The sequence below is a fragment of the Thunnus thynnus genome, chromosome 8 (assembly GCF_963924715.1).
Source record: "Thunnus thynnus chromosome 8, fThuThy2.1, whole genome shotgun sequence".
NCBI lineage: Eukaryota > Metazoa > Chordata > Actinopteri > Scombriformes > Scombridae > Thunnus > Thunnus thynnus.
In genome coordinates, this window is record NC_089524.1 from 33443149 (window position 1) to 33465993 (window position 22845).

A 22845-nucleotide genomic window follows, 5' to 3' on the forward strand; every position below is an offset into this window, starting at 1 on the left:
CCTTTGTACTTGCAGCACATGATAGCAACATATATATTTAATCATTTCAGTTTCATTACAATATTATGGTCACGCATGAACACCAAAGGTATTGAAATTTGGCATGGAATTGTACTTTTGCTCATGGGTCAATTCAAAGATTTGACAAAATGGTATTGGACATTTTAAAAGACATGATGTGAACAATCTAACGACAAATTGGATCTGACCAGCAAGTCGGAATTGAGCATTAAATTCCTGTACTGTGAACGTAGCATAACATCAAATACAGCTAATAGGACTTGACAGAACCTGAGGGAGTGGTGCCTCTCACTACTTTATGGCTTTGAGAAGCTACAATTACAGTTCACTCCTCAGGGAAATCATTTAGTATTGCCTTGTTTCAAAGTGGGGAATATCCGGGCTAATTAAAAAGGTTTCTGTCTGCCACAGCCACATCTCAAGAGAGGTTACATGGTGGCATTAAATTTATGAATTTGATATTTCAACAGACACCCACACAGCACTCTGACTCAAGCACATCTAGAAGGGGTCTGCAGTCTTACCTGGATCCAGCAGGTGCTAGCAGCCATTTCCACTGGCACTTGGTTTCAGACTGATTTCCATGCCACAGGATGAAGCACAGCTTGGCGCGGGCTTTCCACTTAATTATCTATCAGATGTGAGCTGAACACAAAGTTCTTATAGTCATGTGTTTCACCATCCTCCCACTCCCCTCTGTACCTTCACCAACAGCTGGCAGATTTGGAGACCCTGAAGCACTCATCCAGACTGGTCCACTACTGCGCCACCCCTCTCCTCTTTGACCCTATCTTCCGCAAGCAGATCCAAGAGGAGCTGATAATCCAGCCTCCAGTGAAGGTACACCTGCCGTCTCACTCAAAAGGACAGTTACAGGAAGAAGAGCTTGTGTCTTGGGTTCTTCTGTTTCAAGATTACGTTTGCCACAGTAGTATACATTGACATACTTTCTACTTTTCACTTTCTGCACTGTATGTACAAAAGTTCAACCAAACAAACAATAATACAATTTGAGATAGTTGCACACTTAATTGAGATTAGCTCCTTATCTGTTTAAACCCCACTTTATGATTTCAAGTGATGATAGGGGGATACTTTATCTGACAATTATATCCTCATGTAGTCTTAAAGGATGGGTTCACAATTTTTCAAGTCTGTCTTAAAACAACAAGTCAGGTGCCCAAATGAACACTGAAATAGGTTTTTTCTGTAATGTAAGTGATGGTGGACAAAATCCACAGTCCTCCTTCTGTGTAAAATTGTATTTAAATGTTTATCTGAAGCTAATATGAAGCTCAAGTAGATATCTTTCAACGTTAGTCTTTTTAGTGCCAAAGTCCCTCTTTTTGTTACTATACTTCCACCACAGCTCAACTGAGGAAACTCAAAGAGGGAATTTGATGCTAAAAAGACTGTAAATGTGTCAGATATCCACTTGATATGACTAACTCAGACTGATGAAGCCTCATATAAGCTTCACATCTACTTTGAAATGACTGTGTGGACACACTGTGGATTTTGGCTCCATCATTTACATTGAAAGCACATTTGAAGGATCTTTTAATATCCAGTATGAACAGGAGGAATGATTACAGTGAGGAAAACCTCTTTCACTGTTCATATGGACACCTGACTGTTGTTTTAAGTCACACTTCAAAAATTCTCAACCTATCCTTCAACAATGAAAGTCATTGGAATGTACCCATCCATCAATTTTCTGCTGTTGATCTGGTTGTGCGTCATGTCAGCAGCAGAGTAACCCAGACGCCCTCTTCCTCAGTCATGACCATAGATATACAGTCTAGACCATAGGTTAGTGTGTATATTGACTCATAAATCAAGAGCTCAAATTCACCATGACAATATCTGCACCACTGCTATTGACGCACCAGTCCGCCTGTTGAGATAAAAGTCCTCCATCGCTTGGGGTAGACACAAACTCAAACTGTTGTGTAAATGAAATTGTGATTTGTGTGTGTGCCAGAAACGACATCGCTCCAGTGACTCCACAGCGTCAGGTCGGGACCGGAGCTACAGCACAGACTCAGCTGACATGCTGCCCAGCCGGCTGAAGGAGGAACCCTGGCTGCTTGAGATTTCCGGCACTTTCCTCCAGCAGTACGTGCAGTACCTGCAGAGCATGGGCTTCATTCTGGTCCAGGTCCGGCCTCAGTCCCCAGCTCGCAGGTCTGTATCTCCAAGAAAAGTTGTGACCGCTGTTTCTTTTTGTCAGTTGTTTCTCTTCTGTGTTGTCATATGTTATAATCAGTTATGGTGGTTTCCTCTGCCCACATCAGGCTGAAGTACAACCTATATCTCTATTTCTGCTTCTATTCCAGTGCTTTAGTCTCATCTCTTCCTTCAATATGAGCATTAGTCATCATATGTGTGTTGATCCTCTTCTGACCTCCGACCTCGGAGTGCTGCCGCCCCATGGCTGATGTAGCCGGAGCAGATGCGGGGCAGATGCCTGTCCTGCTTGCCTGTCACTTTTTAGGCTCAGAATGTGTGACTCACTCTGTGTTTTGTCTTGCGGGTTGGCTACACCGTGTTGGTGGTCCAGCAGCCCTTGAGCTCAGACCTGACTGACCCTTGCTCTCCACCCCATCCCCCCCGTCTCTTACAGCATCGCCCGGGCTCGTGCTGCCATGCTGAGCTCCATGTCATCAGAAGGGAGGATGTCTTTTTCTTATGTGAAGCAGAAGAGCGAGGACAGCCCTAAGGTTAGTGTTCACCCTGAAGATGCAAGTTTTTCTAGAAACACACACACACATACACTACTGGAGATTGAGCCAGCCTGTGTGAACTTAACAATGGCCCTAATAAATTTAAAATGTCTGGTTCAAACTAAATTCTAACTGTTGACAAAAAACTGTGCTACAACCCTTCCTTTGTTCCCTGAAATGTTTTATTCTGAATATATTTTCTACAAGCTGAAATTATATTGAAAGCACATTTGAAGGGGATCTTTTAATAGCCGGTATAATAACCAAGAGGAATGATTACAGAGAGGAAAACCTCCTTCATTGTTCACATGGACACCTAACTGTTGATTTAAGACACACTTGAAAAGAAGGTATCCTTTAAGAGATCAATTCCTAATGCACTTCTAATGTCCTCGTTTTGTGGAAAAATGCATTTAAAAGTTTATCTGAAGCTCATATGAGGCTTCAATCGTCTGAGTTAGAGGATATCTTCAAAAGTTAGTCTTTTTAGTCTAAAATTGCCTCTTTGTGTTTCCTCACACAGTGTTTCCCTGTTGAGCTGTGGTTGAAGTATAATAACAAAAAGAGGGAAATTTGTACTAAAAAGGCTGTAACTTGATTTGACTCATTTGGACGCTGAAGCTTCATATTAGTTCCAGATAAACTTTTAAATACATTTTTGCACAGAAGGAGGACTGTGGATATTGTCCACCATCACTTAATTGTAAGTGCATTATGAAGGGATCTTCTAATGGTCAGTATGAACAGGAGGAATGATTACAGCAAGAAAAACAGGTTTCAAAGTTCATTTGGACACCTGACTGTTGTTTTAAGACGGACTTTAAGAATTGTGAACCCGTCCTCTTTAGAAGCAGAGCAGCAGTACTGCCACAAGCATGTGTTTTAAATGGAGGTGAGACAGACTGTACAGACTGAAGGCTGATGAGAGTCAAAGCCAAAAGCAGGAAATCATAGATGCACTGATAACTTGTCTTTATTTGACCGCATGCACTGGAAACTGGCATGTTTCTGTCCACTCCGCAATTTCCCAGTAAACTGGATTTATAATACTGAATAAAATGTTGCAGTTTGAATGTGTTTGGTGTGGTGTTACTGAAGTAAGACTTCTGTGCTCATTGCCTTGTAGGGCAGTCAAGAAACACAGTGTATTTTTTTGTCAGGCAGTGGTAACCTTTTCATTGCTGCTAACATCAGAGAGTAGAGGCTTGGAGTAGAAGTTCTTTGTTCTTTGTGGAACACAGATAACAACTTTACCACTCACAAAAGTGGCCTAAGGTCTACTTTCTCTTTAAAGAAATTAAAGAACAGCAAAAAAATGTCAGCATCCTGAGTTCAAAAGCAGCTGCATCTGCCTTCACACACCTACAGTATACCAGACAAACTGTAATTGTAAGATTGTTCTGTAAATGAACTTTGCAGACTACAGCATCTGGCACCACAGCATATCACCTGCAGAGGGCACTGCCAGGGGGCATCGTGTTGATGGAGCTGGCTTTTCAGGTAGGTTTAGGATCATGAAGCACACTCACATATCACAATGCTCATTACATAAAAACACTTTTCTGAAGTATACCACAGATTTTTACATTGACCTTCTACGTTCCAAACAGCTGCTGGTGTCAGTGTTTGTATCAAAGCCAACTTAACACATCCTTTCAAAATGGTCAACGGTCTTAAAAGTGGTTTAAAGTGTAGCACAATGTGACAGTAAATAACAAAGCATAATATTCAACAGGGACAGTACACTGTACATGGATTGCAACAGACAACATTACTTGTCAACTAACCACCATAATGTAATAATCTGAAGCATAATTCAAATCCAGTCCAACAGAACAAACTGTTTCATAGTACGAGTCCAGTCTTTAACACTGGCCAATGTAAGCAGTATAGTTTGGGTCATTTTCAAACTAGATACAATATCTAGAACATCTTCAGTTAGTGTCTGTTAAATCCCCTGACTGAAAAAGAAATTTTGATTGAAATTTACAAAGTCATGTTGAATATAACAGTCCCTTCTATTAGAGGCTACTTTTGACCTTGAGCCAGCACTACAGATTGTAACAAACTGCTTAAGCGGTGGTGGAGCAAATGTCACTGTGATGGATTTCCTACCTCAGGCAAGTTTCAACACTCTATTAGTTGATTTTCATGTTGCACGAAAATTAAGGGTAACCACTGGACACCTGCAATGTAGAATTCAGATTGTTAGGTGGTCAACACACACACAAACACACACAGACACACACACACACACACACATATATATATACATATATATACATATATATATGTATGTATGCAACCTTATTATTCCAAGAAAAACATTACAGTCAGATTCTTGGTGTCTGTTCACTGTTAGAACATTAATTAGCTGCTGTATGATGAGTGGGAAATAAACTCTTTTGACCTTTTAACAGAATGTTTGTTCAGATGGGGTTTAGGTCATAAAATTGGTCTGAATTTCCATTTAAAAGGTCTTAAAATTGCATCTATGAAACCTGCAGCTACCCTGCTTGAACAATCAGAGTAAACCTTCTCCACTCACTCTATTTAATGTACCGTCTTCCCCATGGACAGCTTTATTTATGGGCCAACCACACAGTAACAATGATTTGTTTGTTAAATAACCATCCAACTGCTTCCTCTCTCCCAGGGGTGTTACTTCTGTGTGAAGCAGTATGCACTGGAGTGTTCCCGAATCCCCATGGGCCAGACAGTCAACTCCCAGGTAAATGCCTGACAGAGGTCTGCACTGCTGTGTGGATACAGAACTCTAAGTCATGCCTTTTCTTCTGTGGGGTTTTGTAGGGACTGACAGCATGAAAGAGAGGATAAAAGAATGTGAAAGGATAAGAGAGAGTCCACACAATAATGTTACAGGAAATGAAATATAGAATGATTTAAATGTCTCTATCTTGCATGTGGGTGGACAGGTGTACTGATCTCCTTTTGTACTTGTGCTTTCACAAAGTAGGGTCCAGACACTTCCAGGGGCCCTGGAAGGGGTTCTTTTTTTATTTCAGGACTAGACTTTTCTTATAGCAAGATACTTTGACACTATCAAAGTGCAGCAAAAAAGAAAAGACAGTCCCTGACAGATGCTGGTCAGGATAAGAGGTGCATAGAAATAAATTTCTAACAAATGTCTTTCTGCTCTGTCAAAACTCATAGTAAGTTATAGTATAGAATCTGCTCTAAGCAGTCATTGCTTTAGTGTTGGTTTATTTTGTCTCTGTCATCAGTGCTGTGATATCATTCCTGTGGGTTTGTTTTGGTCTAGGTCTTTGTTAATGATCAATGATGTGGTGTTTTTACACTGAACTTTCCAGAGATTACTGATCAGTCAAACAGTATTGAATAATAGTGTGTGATGTCTGTCTTTGGGTTTCTGTTGATGAAGTTTGGTGCTCTTGTCTTTGTCTGTCGTGGTGGAGCTTTTTTCCTCATAGTAACTACAGTTATCAAAGGAAAAGGCTGGTGTTGTTCTATATTTTCCTTACTGTCAACAAATCCTGTAAAAATATCAAAAACAACAATATATTAGTTCGCCTCTCCATACTTTCTGACTTCCTAGTCTGTCTGTGACTCTCAGCCTCAAGTCCATGGGTAGTAGTTGGAACTAAGATATAAATCTTTAAAAATGGCACACAAATATATAGTTTCATTTTTTAGAAGGGTCAGTAATTTTCTTAAATAGCTGGACACTGTAGTTTTTAGCAAATATCACTCAAACAGGAGGAAATAGTGCAAATCATTAATATATGATAAAAATAACAGATGTAGCATGATAATTCATCCAGGTCCTGAAAGTGTGTGATAAATATAAAATTATAATGAATTAGGTATTTCCTCACCTTAATTTTCAATGATTTGTTGACCTAAAAATCTATGTATATACTGGCATAAAACTGTAAGACTGTGTTCTTGGACCTGGGTGTATACCCGCTCCAGTGCCTGGAGGTATTTTTTGTTTTCGGTTGAGGCCCTTTCAAAATGTAACCGCCTGTGAAGTTGAAATCCTGATACCCTCCAAGAGTGATTCTTCATCTGGAAAGAAAATAACTTTGCTTCAGTACTTTCACTATCCAGGGTGTTATTCACACCATGTCACTTTTCAAACTTCATTGGGTTTTCCAATCCGAACTGTTTCATGCCGTGCATTCCCAGAGATGTACTGCAGCAGGAAAAAAAAAGAAGACAAACATGCAAAGCTGCCTGGTCTCTTAGAGTTCTGTTTCACTTTTACTTGGAAAGATAATGTTAAAAAATGATAAAGTAATGTTTTTTTTTATGGGCATCGGTACAGAAACAGAACACTGTATTCATGTCTCCAGACAGTGGAATTTTGTGTACTGTATATATGTATATTAAAGGTATAGGAAGCATAAAATCATTCATTTATAACAAAATAGTTGTTGTTTATGTTGTTCAGCCATCAGAGTAGTCATCAGTTTTCGTTGATCATGGATAATTAATTGCTCCCATGTTATTTCTTAAATTTTCCTATCTTTATGTTCTGGTTTGGACACTGAGTTTTAAAACACTCACACTGAGACAAAGGTCTAGAACAGATCTTTTCCCTAGTTGTCTCCCCTGATGATTGATAGTCATTCAACTAATTAGTGTTGAGAGAACGCTGACATGACCTTTTGTGAAATGTTTGCAGTGCAAGGAGAAGAAACTTGTATACTTGGCTTATTTTTGACCATAAAAGCCAGGTCACAGCATTTTAAACTGTGAAAATTCACAGTGAAATCTGTTCATGTCAAAGGAATCACATAAATTACTGGATTCACTTTTGAGGGAAAAGTAAATCCATGCAAATTTTTCATGTCAAGTTCAACTTTAGTAAACTTTAACATGCAAATTTGCGCTATTGACCAACAGCGAATCGTCTTGACAGGGCTGACCTTTGAGAGAATGGAGAGCTATTCAAAAGTGAAGAAGCTATTGTAGCCTCTTAACTGTGTTGCACCATCCACTCTTACTTAACTCTCCTCTGTTGGTGTATAAACTGCTCCACAGAGGAGACATGGTTTTAAGATGGTTATGAGACAGAAGTGGATGGTACAAATGTGTCTCAAATAAACTTTGTGACCTTATTGTCCCATTAACAACTAATCTAACTAGCTAGCTCGAAGGGCTATCATAACTGACTCGTGCTAGCATGTTCCAGACTGACTAGTGTTTTATTAACAGAACAACATATACATACAATTTATGTATAATATGTACTGTTTTTATAAAGATATCTGTATATAAAAAGCTGCAGTAGTTCACCAAGCAACTGTGAGAGCAGATCATCAATTTTCTAGCGCATCTATTTTGTGAAGATGCACAGATTACTTTCATGGTGCCACTTTCACCAACACAACAGGAGCTTATTCAAAATGAGCTCGAGCTGAATACAAAACAAACCAGGCCAGAACCAGACCGACTTTGTTATTCCCACCATCTTCCCAATTTTATTTACCTTCAAATATATTAGTATGTTTAAAGCGAGCTCGCACAAAGTTCAACACTACTGTGTTCTATATGTTAAACTGCAATTTTTGTGTTCTGTGCATAAACAGAAATGCAATTTCTCACATCTCTGATTATGCATTTTTGAAGGAGCTCAGGCTTTTCAGTCATAACTCAAATCCCATCTGCCAACACCCCACAGGTTAGTTGTCTTGCTTTCAGTCCTGGTTCTATATCAGGTGAACATCACTCACTGTTTGCCATCTCTCCCACTTGTGACTGATCCATTTTCAGATTTGAGGACCAGTGTACTTTGATGTGACAGAGAGAGAGATGTCTTCAAAGATGTCATGGTGTTTCTTTCCCTGTAGTGTTGTCGGAATGTCTACAAAGTGATATAAGAGGTCGACTGTCATAAAAGTGTCAATGGCTTTATGCACAACCTGATGGCAAATGGTTTAAGTGGTGAGAAGGGAAGGAAGAATGCATTTATTTCAGCTGTTGTGTAAGCTGAGGATGCCACAGGTCCTTAAATATCCTGAAAAAAGTCCGGAAATGGACTAATTAGGCCTAAATAAACAGTGAATTAAATGAATTGTCTTACAAACAAATTGAATTGTCGTTCTGAAACCCAGAGATATACGTATGTGAGAGAGGGATTTATAATTGCAGTTAGTGTTTATCTGTTTTCCATGTATCCAAGTCAGAGGCCATGTTAGAGTGGGAGTTTTAATTGGATGCTGTTGCCAGTAATCCTCAATCGCCCTAATGTGGACATCTTTGCTTTGCCCACAGTTCACATGCTATCAATGCTCTCGTGTGCCATATGAAACAATATGTAGCAGTTCAGTAATTAAATAATACTAATTCATTTATGGGTCAACAATACAATTTACAATATGATGATGAAATGACAGCATAAATATAAATGTTAGTAAAACAATCAGCTATCAACATATTGGAGTGGATGAAATGAGTTTTGGTATGAGGAGCTCAGAGCCCATTTTTGTCCTCAAATCGGTGATTGGAACAGAAATTAAACCAAAACAAGAAAATAATGTTTTTTGCTTGTTTGTCTAAAAAAAATATCTCAGAAGCTAAACGTTGCTGGATAGTTTCCTCTTTCCTGTCAAGTTGATAACTAGAGTTTTTAGTTTTGCTATGCTGCTCGACATAATGAGCTCAGGATTTATCAGGACAGCTGCTTTACTCCAAACAGTTTCAACCTGGACTATGTGTGTAACAGCTGACCTATTGGATGTGTAGAAGAACACAGAACATTCATTAACATTAGATCCTGACTGATCCTGTCGGCATGTTGGGAGATTTAAATAATTAATGAAGTTACACTGCTGCTGTGCCTTGTGTGTAAATGCGCTCCCAATGGAGAGATGCAGCTGCGGGGAGATCGCTGCATATAACTCTATATTTGTTATATACAGTAAGATAAGTGTAGAGCGGGGAAGTGAGATCTGATCACAAGTGGTCACTCAAGATGCATGTGGAGACACATGTTAATGCCAGGTGTAAACAAGGCCACTGAAAGTTTTGACCTCTATTTTCTTGTCACTGAATGCATAACGTAATAGAAGAGTCTCCCAGAAATTGATGGATGTAGATGAGGAGTGTCTATGTAGCACAGCAACTACTGGTATAACGGTGTAACAGTTAAGTTTACCACAGAACAAGCCTCTATTTGTCACACTGATGTTAGGCTTTAACTGTACCAAAAAGTTTGGATGAGCCCCCATTTATCACAAACTGGCTCAGAGTCAGACAGCCACAAGAGGCAATGATTGAGGTCCAAGCAGATTGTGAGCATTTGGATGCTTGTTTCTAATTTAATTGACAAGAAGCGAAACTCTTGTTTTTTTAAAAATAATTCATTGTGGTCGTCACCATATGCTGATGCTCTGTTGAGGTTTATAAATCTACTTTCAAAAACATTCGATGTAGCTTATGATCTTCAGTGAAGACACATTTCACATGACTACATTTATTGCTGTTTTGGTAAAAATTGATTGGCTTGTTTAATTGAAACAGATTGATGTATCAAGATTTCTTTAACAACTTAAGATCAGTGAAGTCTGTAGATGATCTGACTATGTTTGGGGACAATTAGCCCAGTGGTTTCTGATGAGATGTTGAAAATAGGATTTTGAGAAAATTGAGAAAAAATCGTAAAAATTTGACATTTTTAGAGCAGAACACCCGATGCAGATGACTCTAGGCCAAACCATTTTGGAGATCATTGCGAAAACATAAACTTGATTATTACAGCATCACCTTGAGGTCAGTATGTGTCATTATTTATGCCTGAGTAGTGGGTGGAATTTGCAATCCACCTGCCAATTTTGATGTTTCTAGGTCTTTTAGCAGAGAAAAATAATAGCAAGAGGAAATTTTCACAAAGTCACAGTAGGCAACCTTCGACTTAATATGACCTCAGTAAGCACTTGAAAACATACCACATGCATGAATTGCTACATTGTTGGCAAGTAGGACTTGGCCACCTGGGTATTGTAATCCTGGGCTTTGTATCCACAGAGAAGGTGACTTACTGACTGCACCACTGGGGAGACATGGTTTCCACACACCTTCTCACAACTTGACACAATGACATGACATGTGCAAAATGGATATTTTTGTCTTTTTAAATGTAAAATGCATACAACAGTCAAAATGTTGGTGATTGAATTCTGAAAAAAATCACACATCATTCTGCTGGTTTCAGGTGTGTTGTCAAATATTTTGGTTAAGTTTGATCAAACATTTGGCGAAATAGGAAATGATGTGCATACAGTACTAATTACAGTCAGACACAGAATGTCACTGCGGACTCATGGTTTGATATATCTGAACGCCATTTGAAACGTGATATCTAGGATCCAAAGAATGTCAATCATGGTAGCACATGAATGAAGACTTGTGGAGATATAGATGTTAATTGATTTTGTTCAGATTTCTGAACTGATTATAGGTTGCAGTGAGACAAACTTTTGTGTTGAAAAAATGTCAGCTCTGTAGGACGTATGGTGAAATTTAAATGATTTTTGGAAGTTTTGACTGCAAAATTGATGTAAATGCTTATAACAAACAAACAATAAGAAACCACCCCCCTTTTCACCAGTCATGACCGAACTTAATACAATGAATTGTACATGACAGTAGAACATGTGGAAAAAATTTCAATCAAATCAGCATAGCTAATCATGAGATATAAACTTTTGTATTTGTGGTGCCCCCTAGTGGCAGAATATCCCAGGGCTGCGCAGCCAATTTTGATTTATGAGTGTTTATGTAAAATTGAACTTAAAGACACAGGTTTAAAAATATGTAATTTCAAAAGCATGTGGAATATCAAAAACCTGAAAATCCTCCAAATTTGATGCTGATTGGTCAAAATTTGTAGGAGGAGTAACGAAAAAAACAGATTTGGACCTAATTCAAAATGGCGGAAATTCTATCAAGGAACAAATGGGAGTGGCTTATATGGATATATTCCTCTGGACCCACAGCATCCAGGAAATCATTTTGACTTACGGGACTTACAGTTCAAAGTTGTAGGCTATAACATAAAGTTTGTTGTGTGTGTGTATATATATATATATATAAATTTATATTATGCATATTATATGTATATTTTAGTTTGGGTTTTTTTTGTTTGCTGTTTTGTTTTTTTTGCTTTTTTGTTTTTTTGTCAGAGAAGTGGGTGAGATTTCCAACCTATCTGCCAAGCTTTAGAACCGTAGCTGTTTCTGAGACCCAGATACTTTTAGGGCACAAGAAGAAGAAAAATAATTCTAATAGATACAACAGGTTTCCAGCAGTGATAACTATGTGAGTTAGTTAGGTCAGTAATGAATGCGGTGTGTGTGATGCATGCAAACAAAACACAAAACCTGAACTGAACTGGTTTCTCGAAAGCCTGGGAGGAAGAGAAGAGAAAGAGATTAACGATGAAGCCTAGGCTAAACTACTCAGGTACAGATAGTTTCCTGATGTCCTCTCCAACTCTGCCTAGTGGTTCCTGAGCCAAGAAGCCAAACCAGTTACACAAGCAGAAGGCAGAGAGGAAGGGAAGTCACAAATACAAGGTAGTCTTTTAAACAGATACTGTGATCAGCCTTTTCTGCAGTAGTTGCCCTCTGTATGTCCACAGGACAGGTACATGAAAGAGGAGACACTGCTCATCTTCATTACATCACCTCACACGTTTAAATGTTTGACCAAATTGTAAAACACTTCTGTCCTGCATTTAACTATTTACATATGTGTGGATCCATATTTTTCTTCTTTCCACCTCAGAACCGATGTCCTAAACCACACAGCACAGATGGAGTCTTTTCTTTATTTACCTCAGTAGAAAAAGTTCATTGTTGTCAGTCCCTGTTGTTTTCTGGACCTACTCTCCTTCACATCATGCTTTGTCAGAGAAGTGATGGTGATCTGTTTCATCCATGCAGTGTTTAGAACTGAAAAATAAATGTGGAGTGGAAAAATGACCATGACTGAGCAATGAGTCAAGCTTTAGCTAAAGTCACTGGCATTGTCAACATTTTTGTGATTGCTTCAAACTTAAAGGCCCTCCTCTGCCTTCACATGCAGGATGTGTAATGTTAGTATCAACAGTGGCTTTATCTTTAGCTTACTGCAGCAAATTAATGGTGCAGGAAAGAAAGCAATTAGGCCTCTGCTGTGACAGTCTCCTGGTAAATACTGATAAATAAGACAGTACTATGCACAGTTGGATTCTCCTGTCACCACCACTACGTTAATGTAGCAGAAACATTTAAATATATACAGGCATTGATGTTTTACACATAAACTACCGTAAATCTGGTGATATTTGCTCACAACAGACATTAATTTCTTATATTGACTTCTGAGCACACAGCTCTATTGTGTGTCTCATGGGATTTATGGAGAGGCTTTTAGAAACCATTTTTCAATTTATGATTGTGGTATTCCCTCAGTCTTCCATTCTCCTACCTGTCCATCTGTCTGTGTGTCTGTGTGTCTGCCTAGTCCCACCTCATGTCATCTCTCCATCAGGGCAGCCTCCTCACCAAACCTCGTTGCAAGCCGTTTCCAGATGCCACCCCAGTATCTGACTGTGCGGTATGTCCCAGCCATTCTCAAAGGAGGGGTGTCTCACTACAATCAGGCTTCACCCCTCCCCGCCGCTCTGCTTGCTGCCATCAGTCCTGGTCTCTTCCTTTCCAAATCTACATGTCTGTCCTTTTTGTCTCTTCGGGGATGGATGGATTTCAGTGTCTAATGAAGTGTGCATTCAAACCTGTGGGAGCTACGGCCCCCACGACATAGAGCTTGACTGTTACAGTTAATAGTAACTACCAGGTGTAGATGGATTTAGTTACACTTGGGCAAAGGTTGAGTATTTTGAGGTTCAGGCCTGAGTCAAGCTCCTTTTGTAATTTCTTTTTCCTTCTTGACTTTCAACAAGCTGTCTGTCTCCGTGCTTGCTGGTTTGGGTGTCGTTGGTATCTCTGCTTGTGATTCGCTAAGTGCCCGTGCCATTTCTTTGATAATCTTACAGTGTTTCCCTCTTGCATCTTTAATAGCTCGGGGATTGACTGGAGCCAGAACTTTCTCCCAGGGCTTTTTCCACTGTCAGCTTCATATCGCTTTGGTTTTAAAGGGTCAGTCATTTAAAAACGCGGGTCTGAAAACTGCTGTTGCTCTGCCAGCTGTAGAGGATCGTATTAACAGACTGGACAATTGGATTGGATTTTCTGGCTCTGAATCTGTGTAATTCATATTTATTTTAATAACTGCATATGTGCAAAGAGTTCCCCAAGGTTCCATTGTTGGGCCTCATCTGTTCAAACTTGACACGCTCCCACTAACTTAAAGTAGGCCACACAATTGTATCTATGCCATAATATGTGCAGAAGGTACTAAACTTAACATAGCTGTAGTTTCAATCAGTGATTGGATGTGCTAAAGAGAAGAAAGATTAAAAGTCAGTGCTCACCTTGAACCCCTTTCACTTAGTCAGAAATCCTAGTCGTTAACACATAAAGACCTATCACCTTTAAAATATGGTGAAAACTGAAGGACGTATGACTGAGAAATCTCAATTTTTATTTATATAGCCCCATATCACAACAAAAGTCATGCATAAAAATAACCAATCTGACAAGGGCAACAGACCCACACGGCTATATGGGCCAGCTGATTAACTGTAGCTTTAATGTCAATACACACATTGCAGTCAGCTTACCAGCATGTTACACTGCAGCATCTCAAGATAATAAATGATCTGTCTTACTGGTTAGTAGATGAACTTCACCTTTTCCCAATATCGGCCAGATTAACGTGGCTGTTAAACACAAAACATCCAAACAGTTATGATGCAGAAAAAGAACCTTGTACAAGCATGATTGCACGGCTCTTTAAGAGTTGTGGAGGAAGGCTGGAGGTTTTTATCTGGTGTCACAACAAGGTCAGAATATTTCCACAATGCGGTAACCTTCCCTAAATCACTGGGGATGTTAAGAAGTTCCTCTTTTGGAAGTTTTTGCTTTTTTTCATCTATTACCGACCACTTGCTCGCCAAGCTACTGCAACGCAGCGGCTATGCTCTGTTTCTCGTCCCACTTCCCAGCCGGCATTGCATATCTACTTGCAACACATGACACACATCATCACAGGTGATCGGCAGAGAAAGAAAGAGATCACTTTCTTATTCAGTTAGATCTTAAATTGATTTAGTTTTTGCTAAAAAAAAAAAAAAAAAAAAAAAAAAGCCTGAATTGAATGTGACCCGTTGTCGGGACCTGACGGGTACAGGTCCGGTTGCTGACCTGAAGTCCACACAACACCTTTTGTAGGCTGGAATACTATTTTGGTGCCTTCATATGACTGTCCAGAAACACTCAGCTGCAGCTCATTTACAACTCTGCCACCAGAGTTCTGTAAGCAACACATTATTACCGGCCTCAAATCACTGCACCAGCTACCAGTGTGTCAAAGGACCGATTTTAAAACACTATTATTAAATACTACTATTACTATATATACTGTGTATATATATATATATATATATCACATCATAGACATAATGATATAGTGTTTGCATGTTTATAAAATACATGTTGAATTATTTGTTTTCCAGGACATGAGTATGCAGAGGTACAACCTCGAAGTAAAACCATTTTTAATTTTCCCGTCATGACTAATCTTGTGCTTTTTTCCAATCAACTTGCTTTGCGTATTTTCTTCCTCTTGGATGACCCCAATGATTACAGCTTTTCCCGTCTACGTAGCCACTGTCATTAATTGAAGTTCCACTGAGCCAGGCTGACAGGAGACGAGCCGCAGCCCTGCGACTCAACCTAACAATTTTCTCTTGTCAAAGTTACACGGGGTGTTTAATTAGCTAGAACATGAACCGTTTGGGATTACAGGTTAGGGAATAATAAATGTAAGCTTGATAGTCAAGAGGACACACATAGGAAAATTTTGTGCCTCCGAGCTAAAGAGCCTGCTATCTATGGAGTCATAGATAGCAGGCTAAGAGGTCACACTTAATTTGTCTGCCAGACTGCAGGAACACCAGTGGGGAGAGAAAAGTTAATGTTCATCTTTTTCATTCGTCTGTACCAAAAGAATATTCCTCTTATCTCTGCGGAGTGGATGGTGATGAAAGTCGCCTACCCTTTTGCTAGTGTTACAACAGTCTGGACAAGTGCTGAGGCAGGAAAAGGTGTGAGACACTGACACACGGATGAAAGTTTCTGCTGGATAAAGAGAGCTTTTTTTTCCCTCGCCTCTTTGATTTGATAAAGCCTATTTGTATATGTTCCAGGCAAATGGTCCAGATGAAAGTAAATGCAGGAGTAGCATTTAGCTCTCCCTGTAAACTCTTACTGCGCTGTAATTAACTGTGCGCTGTAGCCTCGCAGTGAAGCCATTTGCATTTGTAATGAATGCTTTTGTCAGTCCCCTTTTGATGTTTGAATTTAATTAAATAAGATACTATTATGAATCCGATTGATATCAAAGTTGCTTACAAAAGGCTCTCACCAAGGAGTAATGGGAGTAACAGGAGCAGCAGGGCCTTAAGGTGCACAGCAAAAAGCAGGTGAGGCAGGGAGCAGCTGTAACGGCAGGGTGTTCCTCTTCAAATGCAAAACAGGTTCATTAATGGATGATTACACAGATAACCGTTCAGGGAAAGCCTCATCTGCCAGTTTCTATTGATTTTCCAGAGCGCTTGATGTAATGAAAATGATCAGACTTGAGTTGGAGTCAGAGCATCCCCTGCAGCTGAGAAAATCCGTGTTAGTTGTGGCTTCTTTTGCCCCGGAGACAAACTGTGATTATCAGCTAGTCATGCTGTGCTACTAACAACTGTGTCCACCCCTCTGTTTTAGCTTTCCATGCTCTTCACTGAGGAATGTGATAAGGTACGGGACCTGATGCACGTTCACTCCTTCAGCTACGACTTCCACCTGCGAGTAGTTCACCAGTACTTAGTTGGCTGCCACATGACGCTGCGCCAGGGCTACCAGCTCACTGACTTCTTGGATGACTTCATCTCCCATCATCCAGATATTCCCAAGTTTGGCCGCAACCACGTCTTTCAAGGTGACTTGGGTGTAAATTCATATTTTATATCAGTACATGATCAATTTTGGGCATGCACACAAGTTCTAGAGAAACTGCCCTACAACTTTAGTTTCTCTGGACATCTAGAATGACCAGCAGTGGGCACATTCACTAAAGGTATGCTCTGGAAAGAGAAAACTGTAATATCCAAACAACTACATCTTAAAGGACAGGTTCACAGTTTTTCAAGTCTGTCTTAAAACAATAGTAAGGTGTCTAAATCAACATCGAAACAGGGTTTCCTTGCCATCATCATTCCTCCTGTTCATACTGACCATTAGAAGATCCCTTCATAATGCACTTACAATGTAATTGATGGAGTCCACAGTCCTCCTTCTGTGCAAAAATGTATTTAAAAGTTTATCTGAAGCTAATATGAAGCTTCAGCGTCCAAATGAGTCAGATCAAGTAGATAAATTTCAACGTTACAGTCTTTTTAATGCCAAAGTCCCTCTTTTTGTTACTATACTTCCACCACAGCTCAACAGGGAAACACTGTCCGAGGAAACACAAAGAGGGAATTTGATGCTAAAAAGACTGTAAATGTGTCAGATATCCACTTGATATGACTAACTCAGACTGCTGAAGACTCATATAAGCTTCACATCTACTTTTGAATTTGAACTGAACATTTTGAAGGGGATCTTTTAATGGCCAGTATGAACAGGAGGAATGATTACAGTGAGGAAGAATTGTGAACCTGTCCTTTAATACTATGTGATTAAGTGAGCCTAATTCACAAACAAGGTGCAACCACAACTTCCCTAAGTAATTGTTTTGCTCAATGTTATGAATAAATTTGTCCGTTCAACATGGCTGCTATTCTTGCAAGATACAGATATATAGTCAGCAGTGAGTCAGGTAACCAAGGACATACATTCATCTCAGATTTTCAGATCTGCTCCCTTCATGTCACCATGAAGAGGATACTTGTCTGTGCAGTGGCTTTGTCAAAGACTCATTTGCAACCACCACATGGTTTGTGTAGATCTCTTTGTGTTCTTGAAAAAAGAAGAAACTGCTCTGCTGCCTTGGCCCTATCAACTGAAGTGTTCAAATTATGCAATCATCTTTTGTAATCTAACAGAATCTGGAATACTGGACACAGACTGAACAGGATGTTACTTTTAACCTGTGACTACGTTGCCATGTTCCTGATTTAGGAGTAAGATTTGGTTTGGAACTGGTTTATTACAACCTGGGTTTATTTTTATAGCCCTGGCCATCAGCCAATATACTCTGGAAAGTAATAGCTGAGATGTGGGAACACAGTGGCATCGCTAATAGTAGGTCCAGCAGTGCAAGAAACACAAGCAGTCAGAAGATCTAAACCACTTGATCTGGAAGTCAAACTGAAAGTGAGTGCAGCTGAAATGTCAGTAAATATACCTCACTGCACAAGAAAACCTACCAGAATGCTCACAACTATGAACAAAGTTGAAGCAGAAAGTGAGTCTGTGAAGGACAGTTTGGGTAATAAGCACTAATCCTGGTGAGCAAAATCTTACCCTAACATAGATGATAGAAATGAGGGGCAGAACTATGAGAATAACATCCAACTTGTAATAAACCACAGAGTAACTACACCCAGAGTAACAATCCTACTTCACTGCCATGTAGTGGTTGCTACACACTCTCTCTCCACCCTGTCTAGTATAGCACCTCACAATATACAGTTGCTGGACCCTTAATCACTACTGGGTCCACACATGAACCTCCTGTAGCTGCAATCATGGGAGAGGTCAGAGGTTTGACTGACTTCTACCTTTCAACCTATAGAGACCAGTGCAGCAGAGTTTTTCCTCCATACAAGATTTGGAGCAAAAATGCTTTTCAACTGACCTTTAAAAGACCTTTCATGGCTATTCCACATCCAAGCTTAGTTATACCACAAACAACACTGAAACTGTCTCTGGCAAAAAGTAGAATCCGCACACTATTCTCTGCCCCCGCTATGTCTTATTTATTAATTTATTCACTGTTGCTGTGCAACATTTTGATCAATCGGATCTTCTGCAGACACAAACATCACATTATACACATGTCTCAACATGATGGCAATCTACAACAAGTGATCGATCTGCAGAAGACAGTGAAGTGATCATTGAGAACAGGTGTCACAATTGGAATACAACAGAACAGAGAGACAGGACCCTTCCACAAATACAATAAAATATATAAATGAAAGGGAAAAGAATTAATACATTTATACAAAAATGAATAAATAAGAAAATAATAATGAAACTAGAAATACCACCTAGTGGTTGTATGCCTTCGCCAACCAGTCGAGTTGCAGTTTACATTCCATGTCTGTCCATATAATATTTATCATGAGGACTTTGAAGGAATTTAATAAAAGGTATTGAGTGTATTTTCCTTGTATGTGTTTACATGCTTGGCCAATAAAGCTGATTCTGACAGAACACAAAGTTGTAGCCATGATAGTAGACAATGATTCAGATATGGATGTTGCTGCAAAGAAGCTACAAATCGTAAAACGTGAATGCTTCACACACATCTTCAACCAGGCAGTGCAGAAGATCTAAACAATCACCACAGTTACAAGGTGGGAACCAAGATGAGTGTCACAAATTCAGTATCAGACCAAATGTGAAATCAACAGAAGGGGTTCTGTTCCTGAGTTATGACGTTGAATAATGGCCAGAAAAATGTTTTTGCAGAACATTATGATGTCACAGTGACCTTGACCTTTGACCACCAAATTCTGATCAGTTTATCCTTGAGTCCAAGTGGATGTTTGTGCCAAATTTGAAGAAATTCCCTCAAGGCCAAAAAACATAATGCCTCTGGCCACAGCTGTCACCAGCGCAAAGGCATAACAATAGAAATTTTAAATATATATTTTTAGAGAAGTTTTTTGTTTTTTAAATAATAGTTTACCAAAAAGGTTTCACATTCTAAATTGAGAACTTTTCAGCATAATGTGTCAAGATAGTATAAATGTAAAAAAGCCTCTCTCCTCAATAAGATATTATTGATGTCATCCCGTCTTCTAGTTCAGTTCAGTTCTTTTTTGTTCCACAAGAAGAAATTCTTTTATAAGCAAAGCAGCGTAAAAACACAAATACACGAAACAAACACAATAAAAACACAGTAAGACAATTTAAAGTGCTGCTACTATGCACGGAATTCAAAATAAAGGATGATAAAAAAGTGAAATGCTAAGCTGTGTGAGGAACCAAGAGGCACTTTATAATGATTTAGAATGAATACACTTGGACATGCTCTATGCCATTGTGTTCAGGCAAGTGGGCTGCCAGTGGCTTTTTGAGCTCATTTGTATGCACACTGCCTCTGTGCAATGCTGTGGTTTTCAAACATAAGCTGGTCATCATTGGCTTTTCATGTGTGACTATATGACATTGTTTGTGTTACAGGTGATTATTCCTGTTATCTTTAAATACTCTGTTGGTGGACTAATGTCACTTTTACATGTAATTGCTTTAAGTTAGTGAATTTGAGCTATCACCTGCACTGTACATCAAGCATCTCCTCCAGCCGGTCTTCCTCTCTCTACTGCTCACTGTCAGCAAAAAGAGAATTTCATTAAAAAATCTTTAGAGAAAATCTTTCAAATTGCTTCACTGCACAGAAAAGAGATGAGTTAAATCCTAACTGCAAGATTAATTTTCCTCTTTGCATTAGGTGTCATTGAAGAGATAACAGATAGATACAGTATTTGGGCTTTAAGCCTCTGTGGGTGGGCAGGAAGAACTGGGATATACTGTGATTATCTTTCTGAGAGTCTCTGATCCTTGTACATCAGGGAGCTTTTCCATCTCCACTGGGATGATAACTGCTCACCAGCTCTACAATTACATCACTGACCACGCCAGCACTTACGGCATGAAGCCCCTCCGCATGTCTAAGGCTGCAGTCACCACTGACAACAAGAAAGGGACGTCTGACCTGCATGAGTACGCACTTGTGGCTCTGTGGAATAGGTAAAAATACTTCTGAAGAACACAATAGAATTCTTCTTGCATCAAATGCTTTATTTGAACTTTTCCTTTCCTTTTTTCTGCCTTGCTTTAGTTCGGGCTCTTACAAGGATCTGGAGGGCCTGCACCACCATGATGACTTTGATGTGTCCCTGGTGGTGTGCCATAATGCCGCTCCATTTGAGGAGCAGTCAGACGGGGAGAGGCATTTGCTGAGGTAAGGAGGACTACATTAAAGACTGCATCGAGTGTAAAATAATAATAAGCTAACTGGTGAGAGCAGAGTGCAGCACTACTGTTATGCCGTGGCTCTCACCACAGGTCAAATCAGTTTTATTCATATCACACCAAATCACAACAGAAATTATTTCAGGGCACTTTTCACATAGAGCAGGTCTAGACCATACTCTTACAGTCTAGAGACTCAACATTCCCCTGTGAGCAGCACTTGGTGACAGCAGCAAGGAAAAGCTCCACTTTAACAGGAAGAAACCTCTAGCAGAACCAGACTCTAGGTGGGCAGCCATCTGCCTTGACCAGTTGGGTTGAGAGAGAAAAGAGGGAGGGGGAGAGGGGAGAGAGACACAGAGAAGCACAGCAACAACAATACAAACAATAACAACAACAATAATCATAGAAATATGACTAATAATAATAATAGTGGTAGTAGTGGTCATCAAGCTGGACCAAGGGGACAGCAGGCAGTCTGCATCCGAAGGTCATCTGCTAGATGATAAAGCACAAAACTAAGGGGAAGATGCCAAGTTAGTAACATGCATTAATGATACATAAATGCATACAGATGGAGAGGGAGAGGAAGAGAGAGGAGCTGAGTGCACCATGGGAAGTCACCCAACAGTCTAGGCCTATAGCAGCATAACTAGGAGCTGGTCCAAGGCAAGCCTGGTTGGCCCTAACTATAAGCTTTATCAAAAAGGAAAGTTTTAAACTGAAGGCTTTGCTTCTCATTATACATTTGGAGTAAGTAAGCCTGCATTCTGGGAGAGAAGTGTTCTAGTGGGATAATAGGGTACAATGAGCTCTTTAAGATTTGATGGTGCCTGACCATTAAGGGCTTTGTAGGTGAGAAGGATTTTAAATTATATTCTGGATTTTACTGGAAGCCAATGCAGCAAAGCTAAAATGGGAGATATATGATCTCTTTTTCTAGTTTTTGTCAGTACACATGCAGCTGCATTCTGGACCAGCTGGAGAGTCTTTAGAGACTTGTTAGGGGAGCCTGATAATAAGAAATTGTAATAATCCAGCCTGGAAGTAACAAATGCGTGGACTAGTTTTCCTGCATCTTTTTGAGACAGGATGTGCCTGATTTTTGCAATGTAACGCAAGTGAAAAAAGGCAGCACTTGAAATTTGTTTTATGTGGGAGTTGAAGGACATGTCCTGATCAAAAATAAACCAGATTCCTTAGGGTGGTGCAGGAGGCCAGGGTAATGCCATCTAGAGTAGCTATATCATTAGATCATGTGTTTCTAAGGTGTTTAGGGCCAAACAGTGAGTGGGTTCAATTACACTCTGAGAAATTCCGGGAATGACTCTTTAGTTCTGTTTTTATAATCATTTACTGTGTATTTTTCAAATTGTCAGCACCCAGTTGTTTTGCTCAGCGCTGAAAAAATGAGTTGATTAGTCCATTTGTTAATTGACAGAAAATTAAGACACATAATAAGCAAGATGTCAAAGATTTGCTGGTTCCAGCTTCTCACTTGTGATTACTTGGTGTTTTTCTCAGACCAAACAAGCAATTAGAATACATCACTGTAGATAGTTTTTTTCAAAACTTAGTTGGCTGAATGATCAATTAATTTAAATAAATACTGACTTGACAATGAAAATAATTATTAATAGTAGCGCCAGGTTTGTTGTTGATATTAATTCTGCTAAGTGATTGTGCTAAGTATATCTTTTTTATTTTATAATACAAAATAATATTAAAAATTAGCTGATATAATGTTCTTATCACATATATACTGTATAGATATCAGCATATTTTTCAGCCAATAAGTAACAAGA

General features: G+C 39.4%; 1 protein-coding gene across 9 annotated transcripts in view; it reads left to right on the plus strand.

Annotated features, from left to right (window-relative positions):
• The window catches only part of szt2 (SZT2 subunit of KICSTOR complex), a 114707-nt gene that overhangs the window by 84194 nt on the left and 7668 nt on the right, over positions 1-22845 (plus strand). For 7 of the 9 annotated variants that reach the window (XM_067597991.1, XM_067597993.1, XM_067597995.1 and 4 more), the window contains 9 exons: positions 736-861; positions 2006-2208; positions 2648-2744; positions 4167-4247; positions 5404-5478; positions 13269-13334; positions 16616-16829; positions 20638-20815; positions 20907-21029. In XM_067597991.1, the coding sequence (XP_067454092.1) occupies positions 736-861; positions 2006-2208; positions 2648-2744; positions 4167-4247; positions 5404-5478; positions 13269-13334; positions 16616-16829; positions 20638-20815; positions 20907-21029 (1163 nt within the window). The remainder of the gene's footprint in view (positions 1-735; positions 862-2005; positions 2209-2647; positions 2745-4166; positions 4248-5403; positions 5479-13268; positions 13335-16615; positions 16830-20637; positions 20816-20906; positions 21030-22845) is intronic. The other 2 variants (XM_067597997.1, XM_067597999.1) reach the window with 1 other exon arrangement.